Here is a 20,929-nt window from a genome sequence, read left to right on the forward strand (position 1 = left end):
CTTTTAAATGTACTACTTACTAACTTCATGGAGTGTACCCTAATTTTTTTATTTTTTGGAAGAGTAAACAACTGGTTTGCATTTACCTGTTTCACTCCACTCGTGATTTTATAGACCTCTATCATATCTACTACTACTTAGCATTTCTAGAGCACTATTCAATGTACACAGCGCTATACAAAAACATAACAGACAGTTCCTGCTCGGTAAAGTTTACCATCTAATCAAGACAAACATACAGGGAAAAAGAGACTTTGGAAATTTCATTTATTAAGAAAATAGTTAAAAATTAATGAAGCTGTAAGTGGGACAATCAGGGGTTAAGATTTAAAAGCAGCATCAAAAAGATGGGATTTTAGATGGGATTTTAATAAGGCAAGAGAGGTAGCATGACACACCAGCTAAGGAAATCTATTGCAAGTATATGATTTATTTATTTATTTGTTGCGTTTTATATACCGTTATTCGGTTGAGCCATCACAACGGTTTACAAAAGTATACATTTTTTTAACAGTTGTGTAACAGAAAAGTTATGTGAACTTAAACAGTTTTCTTAGTAGTTGTGTAACAACTAACTAACTAACTAATGATGCAGCCAGGTGGAAAATAAAGAGTCAGGAGTTGCAATAGAGGAGAAGAGCATAAATAGGAATGACTTATCTGATGAGTGAGAGCATGAAGAGGGGGTACAGAGAAATAAGAGAGTAGAGGTAGTGAGGAGCTGCAGAGTGAAGGTTTTTGTAGGTGAGTAAGAGGAGCTTGAACTGTATGTGGGAACAGATAGGGGGCCAATGTAGTGACTTAAGAAGAGGGGTTATATGGGTGTAGCAACTTTGGCAAAACATAAGTCATGCAGCTGAATTCTGGATGAATTGCAGTGGAGAGTGCTGACTTACTGGCAGACCTGTGAGGAGCATCTTGCAATAGTCTAGGTGAGAGGTAATGAGAGAGTGGGTAAGGGTTCCACATTAACTATGGAGACCACATGAGTACTTCCCTCTGCCCTGGCATACGGTATCAGAACCTACAGAGAATCAGTTTCTCTAATCTGATTAATCCTTCCACTACCAGTATTTCCCCTCAATCATATCTTCTCCAAGCTGAAGAGCCTTAACTTTTCCTGTTCCATTCCCTTTAGAATTTTGGTTGACCTTCTCCTAACCTTTTTCAGTTCCACATCTTTTCTAAAATGTGGCAACCAGAACTGTACATAGTAGTCTAGATGTGACTGCACCATGGAGCAGTAGCTAATAACCCCAATTCTCATGACACCCAAAAAGGTTTGGTTTTTAGGGTTAATCAAAATTTGCAAGTTCATAGGTGCCAGCTCTATGGGTGAAGAGCTAATATTGTCTCCTGGACTCCTGTAGATTAAGAGCTGAGAGCTACACGAAGCAGGGCCATAGATGAAGGAAGACAGGAAGTCCCTGTCTCCCTGCTACTACTCCCACCTCCCCCTGCAGCCTATTGGCTGGCTGTGGAATATCTGACCAATACAGAGAGGAGCAATAGTGCACCTCAGAGAGGCTTTCTGAGGTGCACAGAAGATGGGAATGGCTGCTGATAGAGGGACTAGGAAAGGGAAAGATGGGGCTGAGATAACTTCTGGAAGATGGATTGGAGGGGAGGTAATGCAGGCTGGGAGATGGGGCGATTGATAGTAAAAGGGGATACTGGCCAGGAGACAGAGCTCTGTTCTGAGGGTCTGGGAGAGGAACTGAAAGAAGGAATTCTACCTGGGAGAGGAGAAGGTTAGGGGCAGAGAGACTGGGAGAAGAAAGGAATAGACACAGGCTGTGTGGGTGAGAGGGGCTTGGAGAGTAGAAGAGAGAGCCGGGAGAAGGGGACAATAGCTGAGAAAAGGGAAAAGTGGGTACAATTTGGAGAGAGGACATGGGCTACAATAACAAGAGGAGCTGGGATGAGTAGTTAGATGAAGGGAACCATAAGAGGAAGAGAGGTGAAAAGGACTGGGAAAGGAGCTGCGTGCACAGACAGGAGGGGGAGCTGATAGGGGAGGTAAACCAGAAGAGAGGGATCATGGTGGAGGCAAAATGCAAGAAGAAGTGAGCAGGGAATCAGAAGGAACAGGAGGAGATGAGACTAGAAGGAGGGGAGCCAAGATAATAAGCTGTGGAAAGACAGCCAGGGGACAGAGGGAGATATATGCACGTGGAGGAAAAATAAATGCTAAAGAAAATGAGGAAAACCAAAAAATAAGCTTTAAAAGAAAAATGAATGAGGAGGCAGAAAGGGAATGGAAAAAGTCAAGTGCAAGCAGAGACTGAGGACATATGGAAATATCTTAGCCGACAGCACTTGCTGTTGAAGGCTGATGCAGCTCATGTGCTGCCTGAAATTACTAGAAGAGGAAAAGTATTACACAAGTGAAACTAAATTCTGCTCCAGTGATGAATAGGTATTGACTCAGGGAATGGCATAAAAGAGCTGCTATGCCTCTCTCTTCTGTTTCCTTCAAATTCCTATTAATATGATGACAGAATATACTGTAAAACGATAGTGAATTATACTACAAGTAGTGCCCAATCAGGCCAGCATCAGGCAGATCCTCTCATCACAGGCTCACAGTTATCTTTGTACCATGTGATGACAGCATCTTCCCAATGCACAATATTACATAGCTAATGAAGCAGATAAAGCAGAGTTGCTTACCTGTAACAGGTGTTCTCCAAGGACAGCAGGATGTTAGTACTCACACATGGGTGACATCATCAGATGGAGCCCGGCATGGAAAACTTCCGTCCTGGGAGTTGACTGAGGCAGCAGCTGGGGCTTAGGAGCTCTCTACTGCCTAGGGTGGTGGCAGGAGCTCACATGCTGCTGACAGGAGCGAGGGGGCAATAGAAAAACTTCCTCTGCCCCTGCCTTGCTGACCTCCTGGATGAGGAGGACGGGTCCGGAGTGCCAGCGGTTTCATGCTGGTCCCGCAACTGGGCACCGTGCCCTTCACCCTATCTCTAAAGAGATTCTCTCCAGTACATGGCACATCAGTGAGCCATTCCTGAACCTCTGGACGAAGATCTGAGGCCCACAGCCATGCCAATCTGTGTGCGCCGATTCCCGCTGCAGAGGCCTTTGTTGCCATTTCGAAAATATTGTAGGCCACCCAGACCTTGTGTTTTCCGCACTACAGGTCCTTCTGCACCAGCGACTGGAGGGAGTCCTGCTGCTGCTGAGGCAGCTGCTCAGCTATCTCCTGCACCTGCTTTCAGAGGTCCTGCAAGTATTGGCTCATGTAGAGCTGGTAGGAGGCACTGCGGGCAATAAGCATAGCCGCCTGGAACACTTTCCTCCCAAGAGCGTCTACAGCCCTTTGGTCTTTCCCTGGGGGCGCCGAGGAATGGGTCCAAGAGCGCTTAGCCCTCTTGAGGGTGGTCTTGATGACCACCGATTGGTGGGGGAGCTGACACTTATTGAATCTGGTAGCCTTCTAGATGAGTTAGACCCAGTCTGCCTTCCTGTTAACGGGAGGTACTGTGAATGGTTGTTCCCATATCCTCAACAGCAGCTCCTTAAGGATATTGTGCACTGGGACTACTACGATTTCCTTAGGTGGCTCCACAAACTGGAGGATCTCCAGCATCTTGTGCCTGGCATTTTTGTCTGTCAACAAGTGAAATGGAATGGCATCCGCCATTATCCGCAAAAAAATCTTCCATCAAGGACCTCTTTTGCTCTTCTGGAGGAGATGGTTTTGAGGGGAGATCATCCAAGCCCTCGTCAGAGGGCTCCATAGTATCATCCCCCCCAGGGGTCCCAGGGACCCTCATCCTCACTGTAATCAACAGGGGATGGGGCCCTGGGTGCTCGGCCTTCATCCAGAGGCACAGTCACCAGCAAACCCGGTGCATGCCCCGGCAAAGCTGGATGGGGGGCAGCAGGCCATGGTGTCTCTGCCATCTTAGGCAGAGCTTCCTCAGAGGAGGAACTGGCAACAACCACCACATTGGTTGGGGGAAGCATCGGTGTCCCGCTGGGTATCAATGACCCCTGGGAACCAGAGGCAGCCAGGTCGGTAACACACTGATGAGCACACTGAGCCATGCCAGCAGGTGTACCAAAGCAGACTGATCTGGTATTGGTGCTGTTAGTACCACAGGACCGATGCCCTATAGTGCCCGCGCCACTGCCAGTTGGACGCGCCACTCCAGCTCCTCCTCGAAAGCTGTCAAAGCCAACACTGACTGGGAGGAAGTGGGGGTGGCCAGATCTTCCTTGGATCCCCGAGGTGGATCAGTGACTGGCACCAGGACCAGTGGAGACCGTCGCAGACCCCCGACACTGACAGAGGATGGGTACTCATTGCCACAGGGTTGCTTCGGGGGCATCACAGCACGAGCCAGCACATCCCTGTGCCAGGCATCATGCATCAAAGGTGACCAATGCTGATGCTTTCTCGGCTTCTCTCAGTGATCAGTCTGGTCTTTCCCCGGTGCTGAGGTCAAAGATGAGTAACCTGACCTCCTCGATCTGGAGGAGACCGAGCATGGGCGGTCTCCAGTGCCCTTGTCCACCGGCAGCATCAAACGAACTGACAGTCCCGCCAATGTCGATGGTGTGGTGTCCATCGGTGCCGTTCCAAGGTCCATCAGTGCCAACGCCACCAATGCCAAAGTCAATAGCTTGGACTTCCCGGCCCGCACAGTTTCTCCATCTTGTAGAGTCACTTGTGATATCCCTTCGGCGTCATTTGGGCGCACTTGTGACAACCCCAGACATCATGCAACACCCTCAGGCAGAGGACACATATATCATGGGGATTCATGACAGACATGGCCCTCGAGCACCGAGGGCATTGACGAAAACTGGTAGTGGCCATGACTGAAGTGAAAAAAAGAGAGTCGCAAAACAATAATGGTGGCAGGCAATGATGACCGGTAGTCACCGAGGCACCGCTGCCACGGGAGAGGTCGAAGCAAAAGAAAACTTACCTGAAAATGCAGGAAACCTAGCTAAAGAGGCTATGGGAGGAACTGAGAGGGACCCAGCATCGATGGAACACAAGAAACCCCAGAAAAATCGGGAAAAATAGTTTTCCACAAGTTTTAATGAACAAAAACTAAAGCGGGACCCCATGTGGATGTGTGGTATAGGGCATGCTCAGTATGTCATGTTAAAGTTCTGGAAACTTTGACAGACGTTTTCTGTGCCAGGTTCCATCTGATGATGTCACCCATGAGTGAGGACAACTATCCTGTTTGTCCCTGGAGGAAGATTCTTCTACTTTGGGTATATAAGCATATAAATTCCCATCTGCAACTCAACACCAGCTCCCCTCACATCTTTTATCCAAACTCTCATCCCTCTTCTGCTATTGCCCTCTTGTCAGGTTAGGGCCCTCAGGACACAACGCAGTTCTCTATACTTGAATGCAAGAGTTTATATTTACAGGATACAGGTTTATTTACAATTAGTACTGAACTCAGTCCATTACTCCCTGTGAATGTTTTGTTCAGGTCCGTTCATCAGCATTCCAGTTCAGAGTCCAGTTTCACTATGCAGCTTTCAGCCATTAAGCTGCTTGAACATTGGCCTTTTCCAGCAACCCTTCTTAAGCCCATTCTGGATCCTGAAGGTTGAGGCCATGTCCTGGTCTAGGCTGCCTCACTTTAAGTCACTCTGAGTCATATTAGCAGTGCACCAATTCAAGGCCTTCCAAATTCTTTTTCTACTCTGACACCTCCACATCTCTCCCAAGCAAATCCAACATTTCTTAAAAGTTTTGGTCTTCACTGGTGTGCCATTTCAGCCCTTGTCATCTTCACCTTTGATTCTTACAAAATAATCTTTGGGACTGCTGGAAGAAATTCAATCCCACTTATCTTCTGTCTATTTGAGAATATTTTATGGCTCTTAAGAGGTTAATATGTCCACATGAGGGTTTCATTTTACAGGAACACATCTAGCTAATGTACCCCCATCCAAGGGAGTTGCCTGTGTCATAATGGATTCCCCTTCTGTGAAAAGACTGCCAAGGGAAACTTTTCCAGTGCACCAGCAAACACACCGAAATAAGCAATTCTGTTTTTATTACTGCAAGAACAAATTGCATTAAAGACAATGCATAAAGAAGAAAAGGTTAAATCAAAGATATAAATACCAGCAATACAAACAATACAAACAGTTTCTGAGCAATGTTCTTCACATGAAATAAGTAACCATGGACCTTGTATATTTGTATGCTTACTAGTACAGGCCTGGTAAGCTTTAGAATTACTAGCGAGCTCGCTATATCCTCCAGGGGTATATCACTATGCTAATCCTGGGCCCAGTAATGCCCATACACAAGCAAAAGTTACTATCCCCCAACTCCATCCAAGTGCTTGCTGCAGTGCTCAGTGTTCCTTAGCACACAGAAGTTAGCAGCCACCCGAATGTCCATCCATACTGAAGTAAATGCTAGTGTTGCTGTGATGAGCAAATAGATACACCTTTCACCTCTAGAGTTACACTGATGGGGGCTGGAGATTCAAAGATTGTTTAACAGCTCAGAACTAGAGCCATTCATAAGCCATGGGTTTTTATAGTGGTGAAGCAGATAACACTACCTTTTGTGTAATACAGAATGTCACAATAGAGAAACAGCAACTCAAAAATTAACCAGGGACCTGGGCTAAAGAAAGAAAGAGAGAGAGAGAGACCTGAAGCAGGGTGAGTAATATGATGCAATGACAGATTAAGGCAGCCATGTTTGTGAATCATTAGTGCTTTGGCTTTTCCTCTGTGGCAGGTATACAGAGCAAGGTAATGGCTTCTCACCTGTACAGGTAAAAGATAGAATGGCTCAAACTGTTATACAATGAGAGCCTTAACATATTTCCCTTTCCCAACTCAGCACATGGCGCCTCCTTCTGGTACAGGGGCAGGAAGGAAGGAACTGGACAAGACTGGCTGCACTACCATTACTTCCCAGCTGATGGAATGGCATGCTAACAGAACAGAGTTTACAAGAAGGTTACAATTAAAGGGCTGCAGAGAGTACAGATGCAACATCTGGTCCATAAAAAAAAAAAAAAAAAATTCACAATCTGCCCCGAATGTTCATAAAATGAAGTCCCAGTAGTTTAAGTAAGATAGAAATACGCTAAGTATTTTTTCCACTGTAACTCCAGCCCAACCATTTTGTAATTTATATTTAAAAAAGATAAACCATACCTTTATACATTTGTTTCTGAGAGTGTATCCTCTGTACCAGCCTGTCAGGACACAACAGAAAACACAGAAAGCGTCATAAAAGAGGCAGTAAGGAATAGGCATGAATGCATATTACTAACCAACACAAGCCATTAAGAAGGAAAACGAATATTCTGAATATACTTATGTGTATAGCATATAGAAAACACACAGATAAACGCAGCAACAGAGCTTCATCTTACTTTCTCCCAGGTTGACATCACAGTCAGAAGGAGATCATTTTATAGTCCATAACCAATAAATTAGCTTCTGATAAAGGGAAGGAATATGGAGAGCGACAGAAGCAATCAGGTTACCAAAAAAGGTATCTCCTTGTTTAGTTGCAGGGAGTTGGTCTTTCCTTCCAGGGGCACCCCAAAAGATTTTGGTTTTGGGTCATAAATTAGCACATTTAAAAGCCTGAGAGCCTTTGTTATTAAGACAGGCCTCCAGCACAGCCCAAGGCTCCCAAGTGTATCCCCTACTTTGGGGTTTTGGCCAAAATGCTCGGGGGTCACACTCAGACCCTTACTAAGTCCTCACAGTATTTACCAACCTCAGGGTGTGAATTCTCCAGTAGGGGGAAGGCTGAACTTCCAGGGCCCACAGCACAGGGTTGGAAACCTCTCTCTGGGTATGATGCTGTTACTTAGGTGCAGGTGCGGAACAACAGGCAAGGCATACTTACTGGGTGTTTCATATCAAATTTACTGCAGAGCTTCCAATTACGGTAATCAAGTGACACCATGTACATTTATGTATGGGTACATCCATGTCCATGATAACCATTTTCTCTCTGACTCAGTGACTGTGTCTCACCCTCCAGGCATTGGACTGATGAGTATCTCGAATGGGCCATGAGTATCCTATGGCTCGTGGAATCCCTTTCCCCACCGTACCTTAAATCCAAATGTCCTCAGTCTCTATGACCTACCCATCTTCTTTTCTTTCCAAGGTGGAGACTCTGAAGGGGTCTCCAGACAACAAAAGTTCTTACTCCTGATTCTTTTCTCTGCTGTTCTTCTATTCTCGCCACTGGGCAGGAAGGGTGGAAAAAAAAAATAAAAACGTCTTCCCCAAATCAGAAAAAAACAAAGTTTCTCTCAAAATCTATTCCATAGCGATTCTCCTGCAGCACGTCATCACGGAGCTTCCATCCACAGGCTGTGAGCTGGGGCCAGCTGGTTCTCTCTACTCCTGGCCATCCCAGGGAAAAGCCAGGGACCAGGGATCTCAAGGAGAGTCCAACAATCTCAAACGCCCTGGACAAAATCAAAAACTGGAGACAACCCCACCAGACAGGATGAGTACTGGAAGGGGTAAGTCCAGGGGACCCAAACCATGAGTCCTGGAATCAGGAATAGGCAAAAGTAAATACTTGGTGATCAGGACTTGGAGGAGATCCAGATGCTAGATTTTGCTCAAAAAATGTTGAGGCTGTAGAAAGAATACCATTTCTTCTCTTCCAAAATGCAAACCAAAACTGCCACACAGCTTTACCGCTCTGCCTACTTTAATGCAGGACGGGCTGACAATCCAGTAGTCTTACAGGGCTTTAGCTAGGGTCATCTTTATTTTGCAGCCTGGTCCAGGGCAGGTGTACACCAGGCATTCTACACCTCATTCCAACCAAACCAGACTTCATTCACTACCTTTACCAATTCTCTCACAGAAAGAACACAGCAAAATAGGAGTGGCCAATTCTGGTTCAAGAGAGACACAAACAGGCCATGTTTTCATGATACCCACAATGAATATGCATGAGATAAAGATCTGCATGCATTGTCTCCATTGTATGCAAATCTATCTCATGCATATTTATTATAGATATCCTGAAAACCTCTGCCTGTTTGTGGCTCTCAAGGACCAGAGTTGGCCAACTCATCAGCTGTTGACCAAATGTTCATCTTTCATATCCATTTTCTACCAATGCTCATTTCAGAAAGCTTTCAATCCACCTAAAATATTAAAGGAGAAGAGACATATTCTATGCAGAGCCAAGTTCTCAGGCTATTTCCTACTAACAAAAAACCTGAGATCAATGAGTTTGTTTTCAGTAAGACAGAGTTAATGTCTGTCTGTCTATGCAAAGGAATATACAGAAATAATGGTCAGAAGGGAGCAAAAGATGCCAAAGAAGTCAATTAACCCTTACATTGTTATCAATATAATATGCAAAGTAAAACCAATAGGTATTTGTACAAACAATTCCAGAAAACTGTCTTTTACAAACATCGATGTGAAATCTCATGTTCTGTATATTAATTCTTAAGGGGGCACTTAGGGAAGATAAGGCCATCATGGAAAGACTAAATGAATTCTTTGCTTCGGTGTTTACTGAAGAGGATGTTGAGGAAGATACCTGTTCCGGAGACTGTTTTCAAGGATGACGATTCAGATGAACTGAACCAAATCACGGTGAACCTGGAAGATGTGGTAGACCTGACAGACAAACTGAAGAGTAGTAAATCACCTGGACCCGATGGTATACACACCAGAGTTCTGAAAGAACTAAAAATTAAAATTTCAGACCTATTTTTTACTCAGTGCACAGTTAAGCTCTGGAATTCATTGCTAGAGGATTTGGTTATGGCAATTAGTGTAGCTGGGTGTAAAAAATTTGGATAAATTCCTAGAGGAAAAATCCATAAACTGCTATTAATTAATAAGGAATAGTAGTTTGAGATCTACTTAATGTTTGGGTACTTGCCAGGTACTTGTGACTTGGATTGGCCACTGTTGGAAACAGGATGCTGGGCTTGACTCCGTATGGCATATCTTATGTTCTTATGTTCTTCGATACAGAATGAAATACACTTTATAATCATTCCAGAATGGATTAAAAACTAAGGAAACATTACCCCAAGTATGAGACTCGGCCATTATGTGGTTACATTATGTAGAGCCCCATTGGGATCCCTACCAAAGACAGAAGTCTTCTAGAAGGTCAAGCAAAATAGAGGAATGTAGCATATTTGCCACAACACTGAATGTTGCAATGGTGTATTCTACTTTTCACAATAGCAAGTGATCTCTTGAGACTGTGTGGATTTTTTAGTTTGAAGTTGAAAGGGAAGGAGCTTTTCCTTTCATTTCTCTTAAGTCTGCATAGTACTGACACAAAGCCTTAGCTGATGTCATATTCAGTTAAGAAATGTATTTCCTACTCACCTACAGTGGTTGGTAAATTATCTCTTGTTTTTGAGTGGTTTAATCATTGTGTGAGGAAGTTTTATTCACCCTTCCTATCCTAGAGAGGAATAAAGAGTTGAGTTTATTTTCGGCACCCGGGTGTCCCTCATCTTGATGGATTCCATTGCAAATCTGTCAAGTGGTTGAAGGAGGAGTGGATACCCAGTTGGCACCAAAACCAAGAGGAGAGAGGAGGAAAAAAGCCACCATACTGGTGCTCCTTTAAAGCAAACAGCTGCAGAGCTGCTCACAAGGTACACGAGAGGAGAGAAATGAAGAGTTCCAGATCAAAAGTGGATCCCAGTGTTTTAGGGAATCCCTAAAGGGATAGGAGGACTTTTTCCAGTTTGTCTAGGGCAACTTCTCTTTCCATCCAAACAGAAAAAAGAGACCAGGAGGGAGACATTGAGAGATTCACAATTGCATTATGGCTATTATCAGATAAATTTGTATCAAGTCCCATATTATTCATGTTGAATTATTACGTTAGTAAGGTTTTATGGTGGAACCCCATTCCAGTGTCCAGCTTCTTTATTATATTTAGATTAGAGTTTACATAATGCCTGCCCCCCCCCCAACCCCACTCAATATTACCGCTATGCTGTTGAGTCTTGGGGCAGATGTGGGGGATCGTAGACTTTTGACCATTCTTGGTTTTTGAACTTAAATCCCAACACAGTGTGATGCTTCCTCCATTTGGTATCAGTACTGTAGGAACCAACACTCATGAGGACGGGATGTGTCACAATGCCAGGGCTGGCCTGATGTCTCCTTCCGGAAACCAGATCACTTGCTAGCTCCATAACCCATGCACCCAGCATGTTCCCGAAGCACATCAAGTTTAGATTTATAAATACGCTTACTGCCAGCTACCGGTAGAACTGCAGCACACAAAGTTCTTTCCACAACCTCAACATTTCTTTTAGCAAAATCTAGCATTTGAACTCCCTCCAAGTCCTGATCACCAAGTATTTATTGTCTTATGAAACCAGCCTCAGCAAAAGATCTCGAAATGATGGTTTCAAGGCAAATTTGTGTTTGGATATTTGGCAGTAATTTGACTAGCACTTCCAGTTTTTGTTTTGATTTTGATTTTTTTCAAGTTAAAACAGATTAGCACGTGTTGAAGAAAGAGAAACAATAAATTCCTCTGCTACTTATGGTAATTCAAGCATTGAACTGCCTGCAGACTGCCAATCAATCCTCCGGCGTAAAATGAGTCCCAGGAGACAGAAGAATGCCAACTTGTCATGCAGATTTAGTCATGGTCACCTTCCTTCAACTGCTTGAAATAAGCTTGAAATAGAATGCTGGCCAAAGTCTACATGCATTTCGGAAAACCATATGGATCAAATCAGAAAAAAATGTCTATCAAAAGCAATATACTTTGGCCCAAAAAAACAGCCCTTTCTGTAAATGTTATGGCTTCTACAGCTCATTTAAAAGTCAGCAGGATTCCCATACTTGGTACGAGGAATCTCTGGGTTCTGATACATTTTATTGGACCAACAAAAAAAAAATGTAATACGTGCGCTTTCAAGATTACATGGGACCTTTTTCACACATAATCAATACTAGGAATGATGTTTCTTTTTATGAGACACTTCTTCTAAACCCCCAGCCTCCAACAGCAAGTGATTGCAGAGTTTGTTCACAGCAATATTCTTAACCACTAGGCAATCTAGGCCTGGGCCTAGGTGGCTGATCACTGGGGGCATGAGCCCTACATGGCTCACAACCCCTAATGGGGGTGGCAGGGTGACCGGGGGGAATGATGGCATGACCGGGGGGGGGGGGGGGGGGGGGGGGGGGGGGGGGAGGCGGCGCGATGGGGGGGGAGGTGGCGCGAGGTAGAAGGTGCCTAACCCCCTTGCACCGGCCCTGTTCTTAACTAAATGGAACAGACCCCTTTTGTCTGTTAACATTAATGTCTGTTAGTTCAGTTAGTAAGAGTGCAGGTTAGTGTAAGGGGGAGGATATCATTCAGATACAGCCCTTTCCATCGAGAGGTCTGGAATAGCCATCTCCCTGAGAGTCTAAATAGCAGCTTTCTACAGAGAGCTCGGGAGGCAGACCCTTATGGTTTGCTGAGAGTTAGGAGGTAGTGAGGAGTTTTGCTTAAGTAGTTTTTTCAGGCCCAGGCAAATCCTGCCTGGGGACACTGACCAGGATCGGGAGGGGTTTCCTTATCCAGTCCACTCCCTGGCTGGTTAGGATTTTCTCCCTCTGGGGATATTTTCTGGCCTTAAGAGTTTAAGTGCTAGGAGCCTTGTGAGAGCCTGTACACTACCTGGGCCCAGGGCAAGGGGAACCCTGTGCCTGGGGCTGTGCAGGTTAGGGAAGACCTTCCCGCCATACCCTCCTCGAGGAAGGAGGGGTCAGTGACCTGCTGCAAGGAGGAACTCCAGAGTTAAATTCAGTTGAAGGGAAAAGACTTTGATTTCAAGATCCAGGGGGGAGTTTTGGCTGCCCTTCCTTCCTGTTTGAGGCAAGAGAGCTGATTACTTCAAGGGGGTCCCTCTCATCAAGGATCCAGAAAGAAGAAATAAAGAGATTGTGTAAGAAACCAAGAGATTTAGAAAATCTACTAACGGTGAGTAAGGGAAATCACAAATCACGGGGGACACCCATATGGTCTTTTCACCACCTTGGGGAGGGAGAAAAGATAAACTCTCTGTGGCATAGACTCTTTACTATTTTTACCAGATGGGAAGTGATTTTGACCAAGTTAAAGAGACCCTGCTCACCTAGGAACTCCATGTAACCAAGCCCTGGAGGGTGGAGGTTTCCCTGGCCTAATATGTGAGTCCTGTACAGATAGAGGGAAAATGACAGTAAGAGAAGAAAATGGAGAAATTATTTACCTGATCATTTCATTTTCCTTAGTGTTGACAAGATGGACTCAGGACCCCTGCCAGCAGAGTCAAGTTTTAAAGCTGATGTCACTCTAGATAAACCCCTGCAGTGACCTCAGCCCTTCAGTATTCTCTTCAAAAGTCACTGTGGACATACTACCAAAAAAACTACATTTACAAACTTGATTAAAAATGGATAACCATAACTGTATTTAACCAAACATAAACACTGAACCCCAGTAAGATTACAGATGCCCTGATTTGGGTCTGGATGATGGCTTACATGTGATCTCTTGGAATCGATATCCACTCCACGGGCAAATCTTTGACACTGTTCTTGGGCAGCCGTAGGCGGGATGCTGAGTCCATCTGTCTACACTAAGGAAAACTAAATTATCAGGTAAGTAATTTTTCCATTTCCTAGCGTATAGCCAGATAGACTCAGGACCAATGGGATGTGCAAAAGCTACTCCCGATTGGGGTGAGAGGTTGTCCATAGTCCGGTTCACACCGCCCTTGCAAAGGCTGCACCCTCCCGGGCCTGAATATCAGGCGATAGAACCTGGAAAAGGTGTGCAAGGAAGACCACGTCGCTGCTCAGCAGATGTTGATGGAAGACAGCATTCTAGCTTCCACCCAATGAGACTGCCTGAGCCCTAGTGGAATGAGCATTAACCTGAAGGGGTAATGGCTTTCCTGCCTCCACATAGGCTCCTGTGACCACCTCCTTAATCCAGCAAGCTATGGTAGCCCGCAAAGCTGGTTTGCCCTGCTTCCTTCAACAAGCAGTCCATCTTTCGGATCGGTTCTGAAACTTCCAGAAACCGCACCAAAAGCCTACTGACATTCAAATGGTAGAGGAAGCGGTATTCTCCCATGACCTTGTGCTTATCTAGGACTGATCAAATGAAACTCTGAGACTACCTTGGACAAGAAGGATGGAATGGTAAGAAGCTATAACACTCCTGGAATCATCCAGAGGAACGGTTCCTAACATGACAATGCCTGTAGTTCAGAGATGTGAAGTGCCGAGCATACAGCCACCAGGAACATCATTTTCAGGCTTAATAAACGCAAGGAAAGACTGCACAGTGGCCGAAAGGAGGGCCCTGCCAAAAACTAATACTAGATTAAGATTCCACAAGGGAACTGGCCACTGTAGGGGTGGCTGGAGGTGCTTTACCTTTCAGAAAACAAGCCATGTCTGGATGAGCCAACAGGCGCCCCTGAAACAGGAGAGAGTCGTTACCTAAACCTTCAAGGAGTTAAGGTTCAAATCTTTATTCAAGCCATCCTGCAAAAATTTCAGAATTAGTAGGATTTTGACCGTTCGAGGGGAGACACCGCGTTCCTCACACCAGGCCTCAAATACTCTCCAGATCCGCACATACGATAGGGATGTAGAGAATTTCTGCGCGCAGAGTAAGGTGGCAATTACTGCCGCCTAATATCCTCGCTTCATCAGGCGAGCCCTCTCAAGGGCCAGACCGAAGGACAGAATTGAGCCGGATTCTCATGAAGGACTGGTCCCTGCTGTAGCAGGTCCCTGTGCAGTGGGAGGCACAGAGGGGTCTCCATCAGGAGTCTCCGCCTGACTACATACCACGGATGTCTGGACCAATCTGGAGCTACTAGTAGGACTAATCCCCTGATGTGCTCGATTCTGTGAGTGACCCTGCCCAGGAGGGGCCAACGAGAACATCGATCCCCAGGGTGAACTGATCTCTTCTGCAACTGAAGAACTGTGGAACCTTCGCATTGTGAGATGCGGCCAGCAGGTCAATGGGTGGGAGGCCCCAGCAATCTACTACTCGCTGAAAGGCTTTGGCCAACCACGCCCACTCTCCTGGATCCAGACTCTCTTTGCTTAGAAAGTCTGCTCTGACGTCTTTTTCTGCAATGTGGGAGGCTGATTGTACGGCCATTATCATGGAGCGTAGGGTTTCCAATCGGAAATGAATCACTCGTAGATGTCAGTTGACGCTCTTGAGGTCCAGAATGGGGCGAAAGGAACCTTCCTTCTTGGGTACGATGAAATATTTTATTTATTTTTATTTATAATTTTTTATATACCGACATTCTTGATAAAAATATCAAATCAAATCGGTTTCCATTGAAACAGAACAGTCACAGCTGTGGCGTTACATTGAAACAAGTCGTCAAATCATTAAATAACAGGTGAATATAGAAAAAAATAATAATTATAAATAAGCATTTATAAATAAAACCATTATAGATAACAGTTAAATATAAATAAACAGGTTGTCAAAAAAAACGAATGACAAATATAATGGGGCGGCATAAATAGATGGAATAACGCCCCATATTAAAGTCTAGAGGACGTGAATGAAGAGTGGGTGGTTCGCGGGAATGACGGCTACTACCTGGAGATAATACCCTTATTCAATAAACATACACACGGTTAATGTGACTCCAACATTGCTCTAAGCTTCAACGGCAAGGGGAAATGTGGAAAAAAGGATTTGCATGAACAAAAAAGCGGGGAGTAGGTAGCTTGTTACGGCGGCTACTACCCCAAACCAAATAAGTCTGATACTTCACTTTCAATGCATATCCAGCATAGCTCTCTGCTTCAACGGCAGGGGGGAAAGACTGATACTTCAAGCATATCCAGCATGGCTCTCTGCTTCAACGGCAGGGGGGAAAGACTGATACTTCAAGCATATCCAGCATGGCTCTCTGCTTCAACGGCAGGGGAGAAAGTCTGATACCTCACTTTCAATGCATATCCAGCATAGCTCTCTGCTTCAACGGCAGGGGAGAAAGACTGATACTTCACTTTCAATGCATAGCCAGCATAACTCTCTGCTTCAACGGCAGGGGGAATGAAGAAAGGTGGATCTATATACAGACAACAACCAACAAGGACTGAATTATTTAGACTGGGTGGGCAGGTGGGCGTGGGTGTGGCTTGCTTATTGCGGCGGTTGCTATCCCTAACTAATTGGGCTGGATATTTCACTTGGATGCAGTTCCAACACTGCTCTCTCATTAATGGTGGGGGTGGAAGGGAAATAGAACCAAAAGGTTACTAAGAGCCAGGAGTAACATAAGTATGAGAAAAAAAAAATGTGAAGCTTGCTGGGCAGACTGGATGGACCGTTTGGTCTTCTTCTGCCATCATTTCTATGTTTCTATATTTTCCTGGGGTGCAGGTACTGGGATTATAGCCCTCATCCTGAGGAGCCTTAACAGGGTAGTCTCCAATGCCTACTTCTTGTGCTGGGAGTGGCAAGCAGATATCATCAATATGTCCTGAGGAGCACTGCGAAATTCCAGCACATATCCTTCTCATATGACCTCCAGTACCCATTTGTCCGAAGTGATCTCGACCTGCCGTTGGTAGAAGAGGGACAGTCCACCCCCTATTTCCTCATTCCAAGGGTGGGTCGGCAAAACTTCATTGGGGGGTTCAGGATGAACCTGAACTTGAGCCTGAGCTTCTCTTGGGCTACCAACTCTGAAAGGACTGAGACCTAAAGGACCGAGACCTCTGAAATGTCTTGGTCCTTTTGTAGGGGCGAAAGCATTGGGAGCCCCTGGAACAACCTCTAATGGGCGAAGGGTGCTGTAACTGCTTTCTCATATCTTCTGGTAGCCGGGGTACTGGAGATTCACCCTATTTACTGGCCAGCTTTTCCAATTCGCTTCTGAAGAGGAGTGATCCTCTAAAGGACATCTTTGTGAGATTTGCCTTCAAGGTTACGTTTGCTGACCAATTCCACAGCCATAGCTGTCTTCTGGCCACCACCACCACTGAGGCCACTCCTCTGGCCGAGGTACCACCTAGGTCCGAGCATACATCAGCTAAAAAGGCAACGGCAGGTTCCATAACCGCCCTGGAATTCACTCCTGAGTCATCCACCTCTCGAGAGAGGAGCAGGCTCGAACGAGCTACCAGGGCACAACAAGAAGCAATCTGTAAGGTCATTGCTATTGCGTCAAAGACTTGTTTAAGAATGGACTCCATCCGCCTATCGTGCACATCCTTAAAGGCTACTCCTCCCTCCACTGGGATAGTTGTTCACTTAGAGATGGCACAGACCAACACATCCACTTTAGTGAAACGCAAACGTTCTCTTGTTGCCGGTTCCAGTGGGTATAGAGCTTCTAATGCTCGTCCAGCTTTAAAACTTGCTTCTGGGGCATCGCATTCCAGGTCAATCAACTCCTGGATGGCTTCCAGTACTGGAAAGTAGCAAGAGGCTTTCCGAAGGGAAATCAGAATGGGATTCTTCTTTGGTTCCATCAGAGAGTCCACCACAGGAACTTCTAGCAACTTCAGGGTCTGAGAAACCAGGGCCAGCAATTTGTCTCTATGGAAAAACCGTAACATGGTCCAATACGGTTCTGAACCGGGGGGATTTCCCCATCTTCCAAGGAATCTGAATTATATTTTTTGTCTGTGCCATACAGGCCCTTGCTAGGGAAACCCTTAGTGAGTCAAAGCATGCCTCAAGGTCTGCCGATAGGACCAGGAGAGGAAGGGCTTACTGGCTGAAGTTCCGTCCGGACAGGGGCTAGTGAGCTAGCAGACTGCGCCTATACAAAGGCTTGAAGGCCTTGAAAGAATTCCACCCAAAAGAAGGTGGCTGGGTCCATGCCTAGCCCATGATGTACTGGGGTACGTGCTGCTAAATTTCCTTCTCCCATGGATGTCCCAGTCCCGGGGTTATTCAAATCCGGGGTACTTCCGGTTAAGGCTGTGGCTGACCCATTCTCTGAATGGGAGGAACCAGGCATAGCAAAGTCCAGGAAGGCCAACTCTCCCTGGGCTTCTTCTCACTGCTGACATAAACAAGAATCCAGGTCAGACTGTGCAGTCCTAATATGACAAGCAGCGCAGAGAAAAAGGTGCTTATGTTTCTTTGCTGCTGGAACCATTGGTGATAGTAACTGCGTGTTCAGACGGCTAGCACTTAAAATTTTATGCGCACAGATTTTGGGTGCCTACGCGGGCTGCAGCAAGGCTCACACACAGCCTGTGCATCCGTCTTTATTTGTATTCTGCGCCTAGTAAGTTGTACCCGTATGTACATGCATGACGTTATGCCACAGCCTGTGCATGGTGTTAGGCTCACAGCGTGTGCAAAGTCAACACACACTGTGCGTACCAAAGCTCTATGGTGGGCAATACAGGCACAAAAAAGCGCACAAGATGGCGCCACCACGGCCTACCATGCAGTGTGCCGACCAAGCCTAAAGCGGGGCCTAGCCCACCGGGGGGCAGCTCAACCCGCTCGGAAGCCCACTCCCCCTTACCCCAACTTACCCCAACGTACCACACCGTACTGATGTCGGGAACGACGTCAGTATGGTGTGCCAAGCAAGGAGACCAGAGGAAGTCTTACCAAAACCCCTTCAATGTCTCTGAGTCGGGAGTAAATCCTCTTCTCTTTTTTTTTTTTTAAACTTACCTGGGTTCAGTGCTTACCGGCTGAGCACAGAGACGGTCTCCAGCTGCAGGGAGAGAGGGCTTTGACCACACTGCCACACTCGGCTTCCTGCACCTGCTGCCTTTCAGCTGCTTCAGCAGCAAAGTCCATGCTGGGAATCGGCTACCGGACCAAGGCACACCTCTGAGAGATCTCGGAATTCACAACTGGGGGAGGGACCTTTCGGTATCACCACAGGAGAGCGGGGCTCAATCTTTTCTACAATTTAAACGTAGAATTTCTCCTTCCAAAAGGTACAGTGAACCCCATAGAGAAAGCATCAACGCACCTGCTGGAGATAGAGAAATACTGAAGGGCTGAGGTCACTGCAGGGGTATATCTAGGGTGACATCAGCTTTGAAACCTGACTGCGTCTCCATCTGCTGGCAGGGGAGCACAACCCATTGGTCCTGAGGCCATCCGGCTACACGCTAGGAAACAAGAGAATTCTGGGGTGCTGCAGTTTAAGTTATTGCGCCATTCATCATCAGTGTTTGAACAGTAAAGACTTTAATTTTAAACACTAACCAAGTGGTTCCAGAGTGGTTATTTGAGCAAACAGTACACCTTGAGTGCAGATATCCCTCTCCCAGGGGACTCGGACCGAGAAACAGAGGAAGTGAGACCCTTCTCCCAGGGACAACACAAAGAGAAAAAGTCTCCCCTAGTACTTGGGCCCTGAAAGTTAACTCTTTCCCCCCCAGAAAAGAATCCACATCCAAGGGAAGGAGTCTGCAAGAAGAGCTAATCAGGTGTCCCTGCCTCAAAAAAATATAAATAAGTTTATGGCCCCCATCGGAGTGTGATTATACTTCCCGAGGTGGGGTCTAATAAATGCCTGATGCCCCCCTCCCCCTTCACATACACAATATTTGGCCTCATGGCTTGGGGAACCTAATTTGACTCGTGTAGAATATTTGTGTTACCCTAGCTTTATGTGGTGACTGGAAATATTTTGCCTTTTGAAATGGGGGCAAAAATAGTTTCCAAAACTCCTGTAGTGTGAAACTGAAATAAAGGACTGTACAATATCTGTACAATATGGGGAAACCGATTTAGGTTCAAATAACTTTATTGGCATGACAATTTTTCATGTATTGCCAAAGTAATATATCAAATGATTAACTTAAAAGGGTAAGAAAAGAAAAGGATTAAAACAGAGAATAGGCCAGTAAAAGAACCCATGAGGGGTTCTCCAGGATCCTAGACTCCATTCCAGCCATGAGAATACACAGAGTATTTGTGTGAATTGCCAATGATGAATGGAGGTTGATAGTAATCAAGGCAGCTGATTTATTTTTTTTTTCCCATGGAGAGGACAGGCCTGCTGAGTGCAGAAAACCATGCTTGCTAACAAGGTTCAGCGTTTGAAAGGTTTGAACCAGCCACACGTCATAAGACTGAAAGGTTTTGCGCGCTTTCCAAGTTCATTGCACAGATGTTCCATTTCACAGCAGCTGTTTCTCACCGGCGCGACAGCAGCTCCTGTTGTGCTCTGCAGACCTGGCCCAGATGTTAAGTAACTGCCCTGTGGGAAACAGTAGCAGTGCCTCCTTCGGATTATAGCCAGGAAGCCTCCTGATCTGAGGAGGGAGGCTAGCCCAACAGCAGGATAATCTTACTCCATCTAGAGCTCAGAGTCGTCTTCAGAGCCCAGAATCTTTCCAAGCAGGGTAAAAGTCAGGGGCTGCCCTACAGACCACCAGCTTTAAGTATTAATGTTATTTTTGCTTGCAATGAACTACCGTACTACCAAGTGACAATGGGATGTTTCAAGAACGAGGAACAAAATTTCGTAGCAAGGCCCAATCTTAAAACCATATCTCAAAAATAGAAGTTACTGAGAAGATATTAACAACTGGATATCATTAACTCCATTTGTTTTTCTCTCTCTTAGTGCTAGGTGTCTGCATGCAGATATGTAACATCTGTAACTAAGTTGATGTAAAGGTGAATGAGGTACTGATGGACATTTTAAGATGAGTTACGAATGATAAATTATTCATGCTTGCCTTGTCATGGCCATGGCAGACGGACGGGCCTGCTCCAGCCTAAAACTCCCAGCTTCCACATCAAGTGCAGGGGGATATGGTGAGAGGCAAGTTTACCCTTCCCATGGTACAATACTCTGTGGGATACAGTTAATGAAAAGTTATCCCTAACCCTCTACTTACTGAGCGCCTGGGCAAAAACATGGAAGTCTTTTGATACAACCTTAGAAGCCGCAGAACC

At 45.7% G+C, this 20,929-nt stretch overlaps 1 protein-coding gene across 1 annotated transcript in view; it reads right to left on the bottom strand.

Moving 5' to 3' along the window:
- Positions 1-20,929, bottom strand: part of DOCK5 (dedicator of cytokinesis 5) — a 304,075-nt gene that overhangs the window by 210,318 nt on the left and 72,828 nt on the right. Inside the window, exon 3 of the mRNA XM_029604105.1 lies at positions 7,177-7,217. Coding sequence (XP_029459965.1) covers positions 7,177-7,217 — 41 coding nt within the window. The remainder of the gene's footprint in view (positions 1-7,176; positions 7,218-20,929) is intronic.

The sequence above is a fragment of the Rhinatrema bivittatum genome, chromosome 5 (assembly GCF_901001135.1).
Source record: "Rhinatrema bivittatum chromosome 5, aRhiBiv1.1, whole genome shotgun sequence".
Classification (NCBI taxonomy): domain Eukaryota; kingdom Metazoa; phylum Chordata; class Amphibia; order Gymnophiona; family Rhinatrematidae; genus Rhinatrema; species Rhinatrema bivittatum.